This window comes from Xenia sp. Carnegie-2017, unplaced genomic scaffold, assembly GCF_021976095.1.
Source record: "Xenia sp. Carnegie-2017 unplaced genomic scaffold, XeniaSp_v1 HiC_scaffold_1, whole genome shotgun sequence".
NCBI classification, from domain to species: domain Eukaryota; kingdom Metazoa; phylum Cnidaria; class Anthozoa; order Malacalcyonacea; family Xeniidae; genus Xenia; species Xenia sp. Carnegie-2017.
In genome coordinates this window covers 989,705-1,009,917 of record NW_025813402.1, presented here as the reverse complement: position 1 = coordinate 1,009,917, position 20,213 = coordinate 989,705, and the positions used below count along the sequence as shown (strand labels likewise).

The following is a 20,213-nucleotide window of genomic DNA, read 5'->3' as shown; positions in this document are numbered from 1 at the left end:
GTGTCATATGAAAGAATTCGTGAAACGAAAGTCATATGAAATAATTATTTCATATGACATGAAAAGAATGTCATATGAAAGAATTCTTTCATGTGAAAGAAATGTCATATGAAATAATTCTTTCATATGACATGAAAGGAATAATTGCTTTGTCTGACTGGGTAACTATTATCTGAAGGACATCACTTGAGTCTATTGGACATATTTGAAAGGAATGTCATATGAAAGAATTCTTTCATATGACACTCCTTTCACGAGAAAACATGAGCCCAAGAAATTGACCTGCTCTCTTCTGTGTGACTTCATAGCTCAGTTGGTCAGAGCACTGCACCGGTACCGCAGAGGTCTTGGGTTCAAATCCCGTTGAGTCACCTGATTTTTTCAGGTTCATGAGACAATTGCTTAAATTGTCCAGCAAAGTGCGAAGATCATGTTTTCATTTAATATCAAACACCGCACTGTATAAAACATTCTTTCATAGAACCAAAAGTGGTAAAATATTATCATAGTTGTTTCACGTACGTTGGATAAGCAATGTCACCTTACGAGAGCAATTTCTCCCCCCCCCCTCCCCCTTACCAACCATACCACACTCGACAATTTCACCTACTTGACTAACTTAGAATGCCGGTGATTCTCAGTAGCACATTGTTATCCTTTCTCTTGACAACTCAGTGACGCTGATAGTCTTGTGGTATAACTTAGGATGCTGGTGATCCTCAGTAGCACATTGTTATCCTTTCTCTTGACAACTCAGTGACGCTGATAGTCTTGTGGTCTAACTAAGGATGCTGGTGATTCTCAGTAGCACATTGTTATCCTTTCTCTTGACAACTCAGTGACGCTGATAGTCTTGTGGTCTAACTTAGGATGCTGGTGATCCTCAGTACCACATTGTTATCCCTTCTCTTGACAACTCAGTGAGGCTGATAGTCTTGTGGTCTAACTTAGGATGCTGGTGATCCTCAGTAGCACATTGTTATCCTTTCTCTCGACAACTCAGTGACGCTGATAGTCTTGTGGTCTAACTTAGGATGCTGGTAATACTCAGTAGCACATTGTTATTCTTTCTCTTGACAACTCAGTGACGCTGATAGTCTTGTGGTCTAACTTAGGATGCTTGTGATCCTCAGTAGCACATTGTTATCCTTTCTCTTGACAACTCAATCAACCTTCAGCTGTGTGCCATTCAATTATAGGAATGTAGGAATGTCTAAATTCTGCATTTCACAGAAAACTCTTAGACACTGTTACCAATAGAGCAATGTAGGAACAAACTTGTCTTTGAACCATAAAAACTTTTTAAAAAGGTTGAGAAGTAAAATGTTGGATATTTTCTTTTCATTCAATACATAAATATATACAACATGTTCTTGGTACAACAAATAAAATATATAAAATTGATTGACTATATAAATTACAATTGTTCATTTATCCAGTTCCTAATTGATTTATCATTAACTTCTGCAGCAGCCTCTGTTTCTTGACATGGCCAATGGGGGACTCTCATTTTTTCTTGTTTCACAGCAAGAAAAATCGCTTTACTCTAATGCGCATGCGTTAGTCATTGGTGTTGAAAACTGCAGGGCTCACCACAAGCAATATGCGTAAAAGAGAATAAATCTAAGGAAATTACTAACACCAATGAAAGTAATTTAAAATAAAAAAATAAAAGTAAGAAAAATTAAAATGAAAAAGTAAAAGTTGTAAAATAAATATGTAATAAAATAGAAAAGTATATATAATAAAATAGTAACAACACATAGAAATTCTCCTACGTCACGACCAAAGCTGATGACGATTTTTTTTTCTTTCAAAAAAAAAATTATAAATGACTTACCTCATCTTCCAGCAACACTTTACTTCGGAATGATCGGATTTAATTCTTCACACCAGTTTTGTTGTGTAGTATATCCATTGAGTTCTATAATAACTGGAGGAAACGTCAACAAAATTAGTATGAATTATTAGCGCGGCCGCGTGGTCAAAAACATGGCGGATTTTGGTGGTCAAAGTCAGCGGAGAGACGCGGGCTCATGAAATAAAATTTTTGTCGCCCACCCTGATTTGACCACCACGATTGCGAGTATAGAAAATATCAAAACTATTTATTTTCCTAACATAAACACTTTTTTAAAACTTTATTTATTAAACTGCCAACTTTTGTGGTTTGCGGATGCTGAAATAGTGACAGAAAAGGGAACATTTCTTGACTCCGGTAAGTAGCACAGTATTAGTTTTACTATTTTGTTTTTAACACGATACTTGAAGAGTGTTTCTACTACTAAGTTTTAATTTAAAGTTATTTTGGTCCAGTCTTGTTTGTTCTTCACTTAATCGCTCGCCAGACGTGGCGAAGCTGTCAATTTTTATCAAGTTTTGCATCCATCTTGTATCATGATCAAGGCATCAAGCTTAACTCTCCTGATTTGAATTGAGTTTACCTCCCAAAAATGGGGCATAATTTGTTCATGTTTTTTTTTTAAAGATGAAGGGAAAGTTTACAACAGAGTTGTGTTGAAATTGAATGCAGTGCCATTCAAAATTAATGAGAACTATGGTATATGTTGTATATTAAAAATAACTAAACTGTTTGCCTGCTCAATTTGACTGACTGTATTGTGTAGACAATTATAATGGGATTGGAAAGTTGGATTTATGCAAACAATTTTAAAGTACTACTTAGCGTTTCTGTAAATGAAGTATTTATTGTTATAGTAAACAGGTTACTACTTCAAAACCAAGATAAAAGTAGTGTGTTGAACAATGTGCTAAGATTTGTTTCTACCTTGAAATTTTTGTTCAACAGTAGCTTATGATTATATCATTAATATGCATGAAAAATTAAACATATTATTGTCTCATCTCATTAAATCCATACTTGGTATGATTCCAGGTGATCCACAAATTCACATCGGATGCATTGGTTACAATGAAGTTGAATGTAGAAGAAGCAAAAATAGATGGCAAAGAAATTCTTCATGTCTTATGAAGAATTAGTAGAAATCAATAAAAAGAATTCTTTGAACACATTGTAAACAAATTTAAATTTGCTCATGGTCAAGCAACCTAGTCAAAGAAGCAAAGTCTGTCTTCAACATGTGACCTTTCCAATTATTTAGTTTCTTTGTACAAAATACTATTTTCGAGAAACTTGATTTGTAAGTCTTTAATTAATATTTTTTTTACCAAGAGATAAAAGGAACTAATTCAAAGGCTTGATATAAAATACAAAGATTTAACAAGTTGTTTATCATTTAATTCCCAAATGTTAGTTTGTACATATAAATAATTAGTATTGGTAGCTGTAAGTTGTTTAAGCAAAACAGAAGAGTAGTAGTGCTCAAGGGGGTTAGCATTTTTGAAAAATTATATCTTGTTCATGACATATATTACACAATTCAAAAAATTGTAAGTAATGCACAATAATATCTATAGAACTTATATGTTTGTAAATGATGATCGTCCAGGTTAATAAAGTCCTGAGAAGGACTGTTTTTGATGTTGTTGACTGACGTTTCGACAACGACTCTGAAGATGACTACCGCTAAGGTTGTCGAAACGTCAGTCAACAACATCAAAAACAGTCCTTCTCAGGACTTTATTAACCTGGACGATCATCATTTACAAACATATAACGATACTCCCAGGTTCAAACCATTTACTTAATATCTATAGAACTTGATAAATTTCTTCACCTACACTGTCAAATAACTATTTTGCCTTCATGCAGCAATAGACAGTGTTTTTGTCAGAGAAACCAATGCACTTTAGTTTCCAAGTTTGTAATTTCAATGGAAAATTAATGTAGTTCTGTTCAGTAATAGATCCAAGATTCTGCCAAGCTGTTTACAAAATACAAATTACCAAGCAACAGTGTCATGGTGTTTTGAATTTTTTTCTTTTTTGTAGCTCTTCTAGTTCAACATACTTTCTTTATGCGTTTTCAGTAGATTTATCAGGTAATGACAATACACTTATACTTATCCATGGTAAATTTTCAGTTGACTTATGTCGTAGGACTGAAGCAAACATTTTCTCGCTTCCTTAGGAGCATTTTTACACAGATTTATCCATTTGAAGCAAGAAAAATATGTGCACCAAACTGTTTACAAACAGTCAAACACACAAAAGCATGAAATAATGTACAAGTTTGACGAGATTGACAGGTCTAGTAAAGAATGGCCGTTTGATTTTCACTTTTAAAAGGCTAAAATGTCATAAAATAACTTAAATGTTACAGCCAAAATATGCGTTTCTCTACCGTCGATCTTCTTTATTTTGATGTGTGTCTGTACTGTGTTTTTCACGCAATGCTGAAGCATTATTTTCACATGATATGCTGTCGGTATCGTAATTGTTTTTTTTCTCACTTGTTTTCGTTCATACAAACAGTATTAGAAATCAGGAGGGAGTGAATATTGAAAAAAATTTTTAAAGTGGAAGTTTTGACCACCAAAATCCGCCATTACCGCCATGTTTTTGACCACGAGGCCCAGGCCCCTTTGCCCCTCCAGGTCTTATAGAGCTCAATGAGTATATCCCTCCAAAAAAAACCTGGCGTGAAAACCGAAAAAAGAAGCTTATTGGCCTGTGACAACCAATCAAATTCATGCATAACAATAAACTAATAGACAACCAGCTCAAGTAACTCGAAGCGCGTATTGTTTTGTGGTCTTAAGTGGCACGACATGTAAGCGTAATTTTGTATTTGTGGACGACAATGCAAAATCTATATTGTGCTGTTTCTTTTCGCCTTTCAAAGTCAGACTAAAGACGCTATTTCTTTTCAGAAATCTAGTACGGACGTTCAGGAGTATTCTGCCTCTAAAATTTTAAAAAAGACTGCTTTACTTTAGCAGTAATATCGTCGGAAGGTTTTGTCAACAACATCATGACAAAGAAGACTTTCAAGCTAAAATTTTGTTGCTTTATGTTTATGGTAGCGTATCTACGTCCATGTAATCTGAAAATAAAGTTGTTTGGTTGCATTTGAATGAAGCAAATGCTGATGTTCAATGTGCGATAGGCTTTGTTAAAGTTGGCAAAGATGCTTACATAGACTGCGGTCAAGCATAAGTTGTAGTTGCTTCTCACTGCAGCTTTTGTCGTGTCAAAATACTGGATACTTTTCTATTTAATTTTATCAACAATATTTGTCTGAATCATTAAATACTTGGGAACATGCATGCTTCACTGAATTCGACTTAATGTTTCATGAAATAACTCGATGTTTGTAATAGTTCAATTTCAAAGTCTCGTGGAATAAAACTATTTCATTTTGTATGACAGTAATCAACCTTCAGTTATAATCAGGGAAATAGTAATTTTTCTTGAATTGTCGGATTGCTGTTGATTTGTATTTACAGCAGCCTTCTAAACAGGATGTTTCAAACTTTGATAACTTTTGCAATGGTTTTGGAAGTACCATTTAACACATTACATTTTAGTTGTACTGAGCATATGTTAGTTTTATGAAGGAAAGTCATGATGCTATGGAATAGGACGACTGCGTGTTAGCCAAAGCCATCTTAACACAAGATTACATAATGGTTTGCACATTTAACATCAGTATGTGCTTGTTTCAAATGCGCATAAAGAACTTTATTTTCATATTTAATGAATGTAGAAACACAGTCCACAACGAAAAGCAACAATATTTTAGCCAATGATAGCTTTTGCAATGTTATAATTATTACTCGTACAATTCAAATTATCACAATCTCTTAGTTTGTTCTTTGCCACAAGTTGTTGAACAACGTCAGTTTTTCGAAATTTTCCGATGCAGAAGACTCCTGAACCTTTGTTTTCAAAGAACTGTCGTCTTAAATCGTCTTTATTGACTTGAAAAGGCAACAAGTAAAGATCACCGACTTTCGCTTAGGCACGGTTCAAACGTTGTGCTTTTCATGTGCCGAACCTAATTCATATTTGGTACGGCAAAGAACGACGTGGCTCGACATCGATTTAAAAGTCGAACTTAATTTGTCGAATTTAATTGTTTATAGTAAGCCTTCGGTTGCTTTAGGTCTTGAAGTGTTAATTATGCAATACATGTAATACATTCATAGTGATTTACACACATCATATGACTTCTTGTTAAGTTGTTAGAAGTTTATTCAGTGTTTTTATTTTATCATATGTTCAAAAATGACGAAAACAAAACACCAAATCAGAACGGAAACTAGCTGAAGAATTTTTTTGATTCGTAGCATGTTTGAGCGAGCACAGAGTCGAAGGAAAATGGCAGAGTCGACACAGACTGTCCTTTGCCGCAGATGTGTTTGACTGAAATGAACGCTAAATGGCGCCAGTTATCACCAAACACGCGATGTTTAAAACTCGCCCTAGTTTTCTCGGCCAAAATATATTAAGTTCGGCACATGATAAGTTCGACGTTTGAACCGGACAGAACTTTCTTACTTATTTACTTCCGTGACTGATCACTTATTGAGTTAGTGTGCGCATGATCAGCAGCGGCACCAACCCGCTAATTTAGTCGTGCTATGTAAATTTTAGATCACTAACATTAAATTCATTTCTTTAGAAATCCATTGTTTTTACAGTGAGTGAACACAGAAAAATTTACATAGCACGACCAAATAAGCATGCGGGCAGGCTACGCTCCTGATGATCAGCAACTATTCACAACGAACATATTGTGGTCATCTGGTTTGTGATAAACAAATAGGTAAATTAAGGCACTGGGGAGGTTTTTCTTCATTTCGGAGGCAGCACTTTTCACACAATTTAATTTACTATAAATTTAGGGGTCGCACGACCCTTAGGTACGTATAAACTGATACTGTTCATGTCGTTTGTAATATGCATATTAAAGTGAACTTGGAATCTTCATACCTCCATTCGCATCAAAAGCACCCTTTTCACATCATTAAACTTACTATAAATTTAGGAGTCGCACGACGCTTTTCGTACGCGTTATTTACCTGACAGTTTGTGAAAATTCATTAAATGTTTCAATACTTTTAGCAGATGAAAAAATCTCGAGGTGTATGGGTACATCGTATGAAAATTAATTTAAAACTTTTGCACAACAGCAAATAGAGCATCGAGCCTCGGCATTTAAGGCACGACAGCTAAATTCGATTGAAATTTATTTTCAACATGAGTAAAATAAAATAGATAAGCTTTCCTACCTCTTACAGCAACCTCTCTTCTGAAGTAGAAATCTCAACCTGACAACATGAAGATGTGAAGATGTTCGCTTTACCTTCATCGATTTACGTCACAGAATGGTGGGCGTCAATGTACATAATTATGATCAGAATCAGAATTTTCTTTGGGTGGTGAAATCACAAGGTTTTGATTGGTTCTTGTAAATGTTTATAAACTGCGTCGAGCTCATGACATCGTCAGATATCACTTACACTTTGACTTTCGTGATGGAAACATCTCCCAAGAGTCAAAACAAGCTCTGAACAGAAGCGGTATGAAATACATCAGATGAAAACGAAACAACACTATTTCATAAAACTAGTAATGTTTATTTTTATTGTTGCTTTGTCCATTTGCAATGTCGATAAAATCATAAAGGTTCTATCGTTTTGTGAACTTTTGTAATTTTACAGCGAACATCTTAATACACTTCCGCGTTTGAAATTTCAAATATTCTTGATTTCATTTAATGATATATAAAGTTAGAAAGTAGCTATAGAAATTTTCAACAAACTTCACTGACTGTATAAGTTCTGATACACAAAAAAGGCGAACGTCGAGATTAAGTCAAGATGAAATTTAACTTCCATTTCAACGACTACACATTTACAATAGTTTCATGAAGGTCCAATTCATCTCAAGTTAAATATTTGAGGCTGTATTTTAACCATAATGGACCTTAAATAAATTTTCTCTCGAAATACTGACCATGAAACATTTATTTCTAATAGTCACATGAAAGATCGATATCTGTGTTGGGTTTTAACCGCAGGGTCATGTATAATAAAAATAAAACACAGTAACTTTTAAAACAAACCACAATCATTTATGCTTCACCTTGTTATTCTTCATCATCAGGATTATCATCATCACCATCAACTTCTGCATTTTGACATTCAAGTTTTTCCAGTTCCTTTGCAAAATCTGCTTCATCCATATCTGTGACAACCTTTGGCTGAACAGATAACAATGATAATCAATGATAGAAATTTATAGCTTAAATTTATCATTTGAAATCAACAAATTTCTTGCATGAATGCAAAGGCATGGCAATAGGATTTACAAGTACATTTCAACCCCTAATCTTGATTGCCATGTATCTGACATAATGAGAAGAACTGACAAAATAAACACAAAAGTAGATTGCTAAGCTCTTGGTCAGTAATGATCAAAGTTAAAAATCTGTGGGTAAAGTGAAGGTTTGAATAAACAATCAACTTGTAATGTGCCAATTTATCGCACACTAATCGACAGAGCATACAAACTTAACAATACAAACAATGGCTTTTAACGAGACATAAAAAAACATCACATCCACTCTTTTACAAAACTCTTTCCCACTACACTTTATTAACAGAACCGTAAAACGATATCTCGACAACAAACAAAGCAACAACCTCAAACTAGACACCGAAACTCCTGACACGACGATCACAACCAACACAAATGAAAATTCCAAAATAACAACTCTATACTTCAAACTACCCTACATCGAATATTACTCACGACACACACAGCGTAGACTTACAAACATTATGAAACGCTTCTGTACAGATATTGACATTCGACTAATTTTCACATCATTCAAAATCAAAAACCTTTTCTCATTCAAAGACCCAATCCCTGATTCAATTAAATCTATGGTGGTATATGAATTCAGTTGCGCGGGATGTAATTCCCGATACATTGGCGAAACTTTGGGCCATTTATCAACCAGAATCAAGGAACATACCACAACAGACAAAAACTCTCATATCTACCGACACCTTCTTAAATCTCACTCATGTAAAACCAACTATTCACCCTCTTGCTTCAAAATCATCGACACTGCCGAAACCTCATTCTCCCTTAAAATCAAAGAAGCACTCCACATTAACAAAAATAACCCTGACCTCAATGTTCAAGTTTTTTAAATTCAATACAATATTTAGTTTATAATACGCTCGGACGCTCCCCATTAATTTATCTTATTTCCTTTTTATTGTTGTAATTTATGTATCATATTACTTTTATATAAACCTTGTATTGTTTATTATTTCACTCATACTGAAGATGGCATCATGAGATGTCGAAACATGTCTATTGTAATTCACAAATAAACGACTGTTAATGAAGTCATACTTGAACTTTGATAATGTCCCATTTTAATACAGCATGGTACTTAACAGGATGATATGACGATAGTAGAGGATGTCAGTTTAGTGATACAGCAGTGTTCGAATTAGTTCAGAAAAACGATGTGCAATTTTTTGACAAAAGTGTTTCTTTAGATGCATATTACGTTAATTATTATATAGCGCTAATTGCTAAATTAATATTTTAAACGTGAACAAATTCATATGATTTACGACAGTGTTTTCGTTACAACCGCTGATCGAGTTACAAATGTATGAGAGAAATTTTTTCGCATGTTATTCTCTCTCTTTTTGTGCAAACTTTACAACGCAATAAATTCACAACTTGGCCATCATCCTAGCACTCAAACTAGTCAGCATTTGATGTTTCCGTCCATTTTTTTACTGTATTAACTTTGCTGGTAGCTACAACCTTTCGACGAAGATGACAAGAAAGACAAAAGTGAAAAGTGTAAAAGCAAAAAGTATGACTGATCAAGGTTGCCAGTTTGGCTTAAAATTTTGAGCCATTAATGTTTTTCTCACGCTAGGCTTATTTAAAATCAAAATTCCTTTTGGTTTATTTTTTAAATTTGGCTTATTTAAGTTTCTTTTTGTCTTCTTTCAAGAATCAAAATAAAATATTTCCTGATTTTACTGAAAATACTCAAAAAAGCTATGATGCCAAAAACAGTACGTAACGGTTTACAAAACAACGCAAATGCAAAAATTGACAATAATGTATTACACCCCTATTCTCATAAGCATATAAGCACCATGTATGTTGACTGTTGATAGACTTACTAATCTCAAAGTGACAACGTCTTTGAACTTGATGACATTGTGTAAAAATGAATTTTAATGTCGTGCAGCGCACTCGTTTATAAAGTAAAGATCAGTAAAGATTAAGCTTGAAAACTTTTTTCAATTTATGTAGTAGTAATCAATAATGAAGTTTTTTGCATATCGTTTGAAAAAGTGAAGTGCAATTGTTTTCATTTTAGCTAAAACAATGTGCAAATTGCACATTGCACACCTTTAATTCGCACACTGGTGATATCATTGATTTTAAATAAGCCTAACAAGAGAAAAAGAAGCCAAATTTGGCTCAAAACATTAAGCCAAACTGGCAACCTTGATTAGCCATACTTTTTGCTTTTATATATTGTTTGTAATATGACATAAATATGATGTTTTTTATCGTAAGTAAACATCAAGGATGTTACTGTTAATAATCAGAAAGCAAAAGTATATTTGGTGTTTCTCTTTTCACTTTTGTCTTTCTTGCCATCTTCGTCGAAAGGTTGTAGCTACCAGCAAAGTTAATACAGTAAAAAAATGGACGGAAACATCAAATGCTGACTAGTTTGAGTGCTAGGATGATGGCCAAGTTGTGAATTTATTGAGCTGTAAAGATTGCACAAAAGAGGAGAGAGTAACATGTGCAAAAAATTTCTCTCGTACATTTGTAACTGGATCAGCGGTTGTAATGAAAAACACTGTTGAAAATCATATGAATTTGTTCATGTTTAAAAATACTAATTTAGCAAATAGCGCTATATAATAATTAACGTAATATCGATTTGATTATGCCTCTAAAGAAACACTTTTGTCAAAAAAAAATTGCACTACTGGATATCACAATGCAATATTAGCTTTAAGAAAAACTAATTTTTGCTTACAGTTAACATAAATTATTGCCAATGTCACATGGTCCTAATATTATTGATTTCAATGCATTGGGATGGTGCCATTGTAATTTTTAAATAAACGACTCATGATTGAATATGTCCGTCTTAATACAGCATGGGGTACTTAGGGAAATGGTAACAGGATGATATGAGGATACTAGAGGTACCAGGGGGATGTCATTTTATTGATACAATATACTTTTCATAGAAATATAAACCAAACACTTACAGCTTGTTGTAAAACAAATGTTCCTTTCTTGTTCATAATGACTTCTTCAATGGCTTTGATAGATGTTTCCAAAGCTTTCAAACCTTCTTCTCGATTCATTTTTGTTGTCATGACAACATAGGTTGGTGGTGAAATGGGATTTATCTTAAAGAAGAAAACAGTTTACAATCAAACAGTGATATTTTCAAAAGATCTTTTATCATTGTATGTTACTTAGGCCTGGCACAGCTATTGTAAGATATAAGTACATTGCTGTGCAGATTGGAACATTTATAAATAATTAAATCTTGTTTTCGTGAACATCAAAATGTTCATCCTCATTGTGTTTATGTAGCAATATTGCAATTTGATGCATTTCAATGAGAATGATCTGTCATATACAGTGGTGTAAAACAAAGCTTCATACTATTCTTGGTTCTTAAGGTTCGTTTTTCTTGACAACTCATTTATTGAAAGTTGTCTTGTTGTACACAATGTTCAGTAGTATATATAATAATCATTCTACAATTGAAATCTTCACATAAACATATTTAAAAGTTAAAATGACATGATGAATATGAGGTATAGCTCTATTGGTTAAGAACAGTTCATGTACGACGACAGATGATGTTAATGTTGATTCATAATGGTTTCAAAAAAGCTTGGCTGACTGATAATTATGCTAATAAACACATAACCCAGGCTGTCACATGTTACAGTCGTAAACAAAATCTCAGCAAACTTTTGTCATAAATATAAAACAGTTTTAAAATTCAAAAGGAGTAAAGATCTTTTTATAAAGTCTAACGATGATCAATGATTGCAGTACAATAGAACTTACCTAAATGAAGTCATAATATTAAACGTCGCTCGATTTTGAAATAGAAATACAAACAATTCGTTATGTTGATGATGGCACAAAATATGTACAAAGGTATAACGCAGATTGTTTAATCAGTTGCATTTTTCATTGAAAACTTTTTAAGAACCTCAAACGGTAATACTTTAAATACAGACGAACAAGTTTACAGTTTGAGTTTACATGACTGACTTAACCGATTGTCGGAAACATCCGGTGGAAACTATCGGTATTCGCCGATTATTATTCGATGTCTGTCGTGAAAATGGTTTGTGACGTATTCAGTGACGTAATCGATTTTCCGAACCCAGGTTATCCCAATGAACTCCATAATAATATGAAACATTTCTGTTGTTGAAGAACAGTCTGTTTGCTATAAATGCTACTGTTTGTAGTCTTTTATACAGCATATGAGTCTGATCCAATCTTTAATTTAGCAAAGAGTTAAATTAATGGGTTGAGGAATGACACAACTTCTGTATGTGTTTATTGATCAAACAGGGGTGTGTTTGGAGGGGGCTCAGCCCGTTTTTTCAAATTCTATTCCTTGTATTGACAGTGAAATATAAAGATCAAAAAGCTAGCAGCACCCAAATATATATCAGAAAGCCAGCAATATTTTAATATATATGAGAAAGGCAGCAACATTTGTAATATACATTAAAAAGCCCAAACAGCTGAAATTATGGAGATATGCCTCTGTGATCTTATAAACCAAAACCTACAATTAAAATATAATTGACAAGTCTAGAAAAGAAGTAATGTTCTGCTCTGAGCTACAGAAGTAGGGTACATTCGTAGAATTCATTACCAAAAATACTCACTACTCGAAGTAGAATTCTCTACATGAGTCAGTTAATTGAACCTTATATCAAAAGCAGTTCAGCACAGCAATCACCAAACGCAATCATACGTTTGACGTAAAGGCATTTTTTTCATTTTTTTCGTAATCCTCGATTCTGGCGATATGTAATGACATTTAGTAGCCGTCAACAATCAGTTATTACAAACTTATCCATAAAAAAACGCAATATTAGCTCAAAATACTGTATTACTAGCAGCAATTGCTATATAAACACAAGCTCAAATTTCAAAACTAGGAACCAAAATAGCGGAAATTGATCAGGTGATCAATATTGCCCAATCAAGCGGATAACAATAGATGTCCCAACTCTTAAAAATAGAGGGCTCTGAGGTAATCAAATAGATAAGTGGGCGTTTTAAAAATAGAAAATACGACATCGAAAAGTACATTTGTTCTAATTAGTTAATATTTCAATTATCATTATGTTCACGGCGAACTTGTACAAATTATAGATATTTATAGTTCTTCAGGAATTGAAGAAAGATTTAAATCATACAATTCAATAAGAAGCTCCCAATATAAAAGTACGAGTAAAAATATTAGATATTCAGCCTGACTTTCTGCTCTAGGTTCCATTCCTTGATCCTCTGCAACACTCTCTGCAACGTTTTTGTGAACGGGAATTATTTTTTTTGTCTTGATGTACTTTCCCCAAGCTCTAGCGATTTTTTTCTATATCTTTATTCTCGTCCGTATTTGATTAAAGTTAGCTCTGGATTTTTTCACCTTTTTCGCTCCTTTCCTTACTTTGTATAAAATCGAATGTAAATACAGTTGACCAACTTTAACAACTTAAATCATTCATTCTTCCACAGCTACATGACACACCAGTGCAATGCAACAACCACGATGACTGCCATTCCACAATGTTGAACAACAACGGAACAAGATATGTTTGTTTACTTTATAACGGAACAAGACGCAGCATGGTGTATTTAGGAAACTTTTTTCTTTTTTTCTTTTTTTTCACCCATGCAAAATACCCATAATGCAACAGTCACTTCATCTGATATGCTTCCTCTGCAAGGGGAAGTCCCTTAACATACCCAGCATGTCAATGTAGGACAGTGCATCATAAGATCTGCGGACAGAGCGTATTAAGGGAAGAAACAATATAATTGTTTTAGAAGAAAATTACAGAAAACACTGTCACAAAAAAATTCTTCAGTGTAGCCGGCCCTGGGTAAGCAAAAGTCCTACTTGACTAAATTGACTATGCAGTTTTCTATTGTCGCCTGTAATGCCCGTTTCGTGTCGTGTTTCTCAAGAAATTATAAATATTGAACTTTGCTTTAGAAATTAGAATACACAAGCCATGAGCCACCAGCTCAATAAAACGTGTTTCCCAGGGAATATAATAACGAGATAATCATTGTCTCCAAAGAATACGTTCTTACAAGTTAGTGTGCTATAAATATGGTTGATATTCACTGACATGGAAAGCGAACTTCGTCGCTAAAATTTAACATAGTAAAAATTTCTATAGGCAAAAATATCTCCAAGACATTTTACGTACTTTGAAGATCAGCTACATAGCATTCAGCAACCCTTTCTTTACTTAACACTTCACAGTTAAATTTCGCAGTGAGCAGTGGACCAGAGCCTAAAATGCGAAATATTATGGCACGGAAGATTAAAATCATGATTTACAATCTAACGGCCAATTTTACGTCTTGAGGTCAATGTTATAAAAATTGCCCATCATAATTAACTTGTTTAGAGATCAACTATTTAGGAATGAAACAATCTAATGACAGCAATAATCACTTAACAATGATCTCGTTATTAAAAGGTTAAAAGCTGTGAAATAAAACGATTTGAAATGGATAAGTTAATCTGAAACATAGCCTATAGAACAATGACTTTGAAATTTAAAAATTTCAATAAACCTTCCACTCACTGTCTCAAAGAGATGTGAAATTGAGTGTGTGATGAGTAGAGTGTGGAAGATTTATTGTAATTTTTATATTTCAATGTCATTGTTGTAAAGGCTGTGTTAGGCATATTATATAAGTAGATAGTGAATGGACGGGTATTCTATAACATAGCATTATGATCTTGTGGCGTTTATCACTAAACTAAAATATCGTTTAGTTCTCAATTATTATTTATCAAGTATCATTTAGTGTCATTTAATGGTCAAAATAAAGAACGAAGTAGAAAGAACAAAGCATATTATATAAGTAGATAATGAGTGGACGGGTATTCTATAACATAGCATTACGATCTTGTGGTGTTTATCACTAAACTAAAATATCGTTTAGTTCTCAATTATTATTTATCAAGTATCATTTAGTGTCATTTAATGGTCAAAATAAAGAACAAAGTTTAAAGAACAAGGCATATTATATAAGTAGATAGTGAGTGGACGGGTATTCTATAACTTAGCATTACGATCTTGTGGCGTTGATCACTTTGGTAGATGTGGTTCGTTTGGCATAGTAAAAAAAGTGTCAAATATGAATATAATAATGTATAAAAAGTCATAGCCACCTCTAGTACTTAAGGCAAGTTTGTCACAAATAGAAGATTAAGAATCAAGTGAATATTGCGATAACGCGATTACCGTATGCGCTCGAAAATCTCGTACACTTGCACAGTTTTGCAAACGTAGCATTTACGTTATAGTAAATAAAGTTGCCTTCAAAATAAGGAAAAAGGATTGTCGTTAACTGATAGAAATGTAACTTATACGTATTTGAAAATTTTCGCAGTTAAAGCAAAAGCAAGGCGCAAACTCAGTAAATTTATGAATATTTTGCACAAACCTTATAAGATCACGCACATAATGTATTGGTTTAACTTTTTCTTCGTTCGGTTCTGGTTCTTTCACGTTAACATTTCCAGGTTAAATGCAAATAAACAAATTACTCCCCAAACATTGTAGTCATAAGATAATACAGCAATGTTCTTCTTCCCAATTTTCCGCTCTGTTTTGACTCCAATTCAGCGACTGCCAAAAGCAAGCTGGATACAATCAAAGGAAGAACCAAAAGTCTTAATGCTCTCACCCAAATCTCACCAAGAAACGACACATACATTGCATATTCCTTCGGTGTTGGATCTATGGACGACTGAACATTGCCATGTAATAAAGAACCGAGTAAAAATCCACAAAGTACGGCGAATAAAATGAAAAATAATATCATATGTTGTTTCGCATGTTTTAATCCATTGTTGCAACGCTTTCTTGAAGTCATTATAGAAAATTTGAAGCTTTGAATGCAATAAAAGCAACAAATAAACACTGACCCTCAATTTCACAATAACAAAGCCATAAATATACCGCGCCATTGACTATATATAAATATTCAATACTTAGAGGATTAAATCACGTGTTATGCAGTAGCATATTGCTGATTTGCCTTTAATAATAGAAACATTTGTGATTTGTGTAGTTGTACAAAGAGCAAACCAGTGTTGTTTTGCAAATTTTTTAAGTAAAAAAACTCAGCACTCTAAAGGCATCATCAACAAGCTGTAAGTGCAATGCTAACAGAATGAATACTAAAGAACAAAAATTCCAATTTTTTTAATATTTATCATGACATCATACAAAAGCCAAATCAAATTATCTAATCTACAACAAGCAGTAAATAGTTCGTTTCCAAACTTGAGTATATCTCGATGTTCAGGTATAAATAGTAAAAAGATAATCATAGTCTACAATGATCTACTGTTGGTTCTAGATATAAGTATACAATAAAATATGTTATACCAACTGTTCTTGGGTATAACACCAGTTACTTATAAGATTAAAGGTAGACGAGATTTACTGCCAAGCTCATTTTCCTTTTGAATCAGTTCATGAGCTTTAAGAAAAATGGCTCCTAAAATTGATGATGGATGCCCTATTTGCTTGTCCAATTCTCGTTTCTTTATGCAAATTTGTTCAACACCTTGAGATAATGTGTTATTTTCAATAGAACCATTAATAGAAACAGGCCCTCTGATGTAATCACATTGTCTTATGTGTGAGAACAAATTCTTAGGTAAATTACCAATACCATGGCTACCTGAGCGAAAATACTCAACAATCAATTTCCAATCTTCTTCTTTTTCAGCACTGGATAAATCAATTCCTTTAAACTTGCTCAGTTTTTGAGGACTCACATCAAACATGATAATAGCTGGATGTGTACTGCTCAATCCATATTGCTCTAATGAGAACTTTGCATTATTTACCATGTAGAAACCTTCTCCATCAGAGAAGTCTGATTTCTTTCGACCAAAACCCAGCACAATTCCAATTTCCAGAATATCCACAGCACTTTCGTGATCAGTACAATGGAAATATACTTCTGTCACAGGATTATTTTCATTTATTTCAGCAACTTTTGATCCAACATGGTGTAGGGCATCTTCTTGCGATGCAACATTGATCATATTTATAGGATGACTATGTCTTCCCTCTTCATCTAAACATGGGATATTCACAGTAAACCATTCATTTTGATTATCATTTTTGAAAGGAAAATACGAAACTTGATCATTTAAGAAGATATCATACTTAAAATGATCTTCAATGTAAGTTTCCACCCAGGATAAAATTGGTTTGTGATTCGGATCTGGCATGCTGGTTATCCACTTAGCAATAAATTCAGATCGATGCTTTGTAAAACCAATCTTGCACAAGATTTTAGCAACCTTTTCACTATCTCTGAGATCTTTTAAGCTGTCTTCTTCCTTAAACTTCTTCAAGAACCTTAGCAAATGTACCTTTTCACTTTTGTGTTTTCTCATGTAAGGAGTTAGTTCGAGAAGCCTGCAAGCAAACTCATCTTTCAAACCAAGCACTGAGCACAGAACATCTTCTGGGGTGATATCCAAGTCAAAGAGATCATTTATCTCAGGATGGTTTAGATTGGAAATGGCACTTTCTATACTACTCAAAGCATTATCAAGATTAAATTCATACACATACTCAATTGTAATTTCTTGCTTAAAGCCACAAAAATTGTTGTAGATCAGATTTATTTCATCGAGAAGCTTGGTTAACTTGTAGAGATCTACTTTTAGATCATTCAGTTGATTTATCTTTTCATAAGTGAGTTTGCCTTTATCAGACAATAATGTCTTTACCTTGTCCAACAAGATACAACAAAATACAAGACACTGATGAAGAACACAAAATGAGCGAATTAAGTGGCGGTCAGTTCTGCCAGCATTTTCATGTCTGTCTAGGGTACGCAATTGGGAACGCCAGTCGCCAAGAACAGTCACATATTTCTCAACATCTTCATTGTTTTTAGTAGTTCGCTTTTCCTTGATTTTAAAACGTTCACGTTTCCCAATGATTGGATATTTATTCATCCTAAAAGCCTGGAAGAAGAACGGATAAAGAAAACATGAAGTCACACTTAAACATATGACACAAATCGATATTTAAAGTGCTCACAAAAACCGCGTGCTCTCAAATAAACTCGTCTTTGAACGTTTACTTATAAGAATCGAAATGCTTTAAACAGAAGTGTAAAATGCTTTCATGAAAATAGTACATTATAAACTTACGTTGGAAAATTTCCACGCTAGAGAAGTATGCCAGGGCAGCAAAGATGAAAGGACAGATTAAATATAAAACTATATCACATTTACCATTACTCAAAAAATGATTGCCTTAAGGCCCTTTTCCACTCATCGCAAAATGCTCTCGCTGCGAGCTTGCGAGGAGCATCAGCTCGCGCTGCCAATTTCCACTCTTAGCTTTGCTTCATAATAAATTACATGGCGGTTTGTTTTTGCTTACAATATGGCGGCCGTTGTCAATCGCCGTATTTTGTTATTACTGTATTTAAGACGTCGTATGCGAAGATGCAAGAAGTATAAAAAGCGTTTTTGGGTTAGGCCGATATTCGAAAGACGACAACAGCATGGGAATACTTCAGATTGGTAAAAGAAATGAAAGAAGAAGATCACGAAAGCTATTTCGCCTACTTCAGAATGCTCCCTCGACATTTTGATTTTTTACTGTCTCTGGTCGCGCCTCTTATCTCTAAATGCAGCACAAGAAGGGATGCTATTTCTCCGTCGGAAAAGCTTGTTTTGACTTTACGTTATTTGGCGTCGGGGGACAGCCCTCAAAGCTTATCATTCAGCTACAGGATTGGTTTGACAACAGTACATAAAATAATTGGTGAAGTTACAGAAGCAATTTGGTCTACTCTCTTTAAGAAAGGATATATTAAAGCTCCAGAGAGTTCTTTTGAGTGGGAGAAAGTAGCAGAAGAGTTCGAAAAAAGGTGAAACTTTCCTCACTGTTGTGGAGCAATGGATGGAAAGCACATTAGAATGCAAGCTCCCCCATCAGCTGGTAGCAGATATTTCAACTATAAACTGTGGCATAGTATTGTCCTACTTGCAGTTGTATCAGCTGATTACGCTTTTCTCTTGGTTGATGTCAGTGATTGTGGTCGTCATAGTGATGGTGGTGTTCTGCAGAATTCCCAGTTTGGTGAAGCACTAGTAACAAATCAACTAGGTCTACCATGCCCTAAACCACTTGCTGGTGCCCATCCAAATGGAAAGATTCCTTACATGTTCGTGGCCGATGAAGCATTTCCATTAAGATGCAACATTATGCGTCCTTATCCAGGTAAACACCTGACAGAAGAAAAAAGGGTTTTCAATTACCGCTTGTCAAGGGCAAGAAGGATTGTTGAAAATGCTTTTGGCATAGCCGCATCACGCTTCCGCATCTTAAGACAAGAAATTATTGCCCATCCGAGCAAAGTGGAAGCAATTTCCAAAGAAGTGGTTGCTTTGCATAATTATCTCATTATTTCTGAGCAACACGTACCTGCTGGATCTAGGATGTATTGCCCACCAGAATTTGTAGACAATGAAGACAGGTAAAAAACCTTTGAACTAGATTTGAGAATGATTCTAGATCTTTTTTTTAAATTAACATACTCTAGATTTTGTGTTGTTTTTACTCGTTGAAAACGTGTAAAATGACTCAAGCACATGTAAGATGTAACATGTTGTAAATGTAGTTCAATATCGAATTTCACTTCATCTTACAGTTACATTGTACTTATGAGAATATTTAGCTGATTGACAACTCCTAGTTTTACCCACTTGAAACAACTGTATACTCCATCCAACAGGCTTTTAATTATTTCTCTTTTAATTTGAAGATCAGGTAATTTAGTTGCTGGCCAGTGGAGGCATTTAACAGAATGTGAGGCTACACTTCATACACTGAATAGACAAGGAAGCAATTTTTTTACTAAAGATGCTGCACAAGTACGAGAAGAGCTTACAAATTACTTTTGTTCAGGAACAGGTCAGGTTTCATGGC

The 20,213-nt window shown here is 34.1% G+C and overlaps 2 protein-coding genes across 3 annotated transcripts in view; both read right to left on the bottom strand.

Annotated features, from left to right (window-relative positions):
• Positions 1 to 1,607: 1,607 nt before the first annotated feature.
• LOC124440592 overlaps positions 1,608 to 20,213 on the bottom strand; it is an 87,634-nt gene continuing 69,028 nt past the window's right edge. The window contains exons 1-6 of one of the 2 annotated variants that reach the window (XR_006946693.1): positions 12,031 to 12,248; positions 11,211 to 11,354; positions 8,014 to 8,131; positions 7,158 to 7,435; positions 1,841 to 1,933; positions 1,608 to 1,635 (exon numbers count right to left, since the gene is read on the bottom strand). The gene's annotated coding sequence lies outside the window, so the exon portion shown is untranslated. Of the gene's footprint in view, positions 1,636 to 1,840; positions 1,934 to 7,157; positions 7,436 to 8,013; positions 8,132 to 11,210; positions 11,355 to 12,030; positions 12,249 to 20,213 lie in introns of those variants that run through there. The other variant, XR_006946700.1, reaches the window with a different exon arrangement.
• Positions 16,435 to 18,617, bottom strand: LOC124440473. The gene is made up of 2 exons (XM_046990867.1): positions 18,425 to 18,617; positions 16,435 to 18,235 (listed from the first exon to the last, which is right to left on the bottom strand). The coding sequence occupies exon 2, from the start codon at positions 18,224 to 18,226 to the stop codon at positions 16,661 to 16,663; it is 1,566 nt and encodes a 521-aa protein (XP_046846823.1). The 5' UTR covers positions 18,227 to 18,235; positions 18,425 to 18,617; the 3' UTR covers positions 16,435 to 16,660.

What these genes read in the sequence shown, in the direction of transcription:
- LOC124440473 (XM_046990867.1), bottom strand. Translation starts at nt 18,226, where the DNA reads ATGAATAAATATCCAATCATTGGGAAACGTGAACGTTTTAAAATCAAG.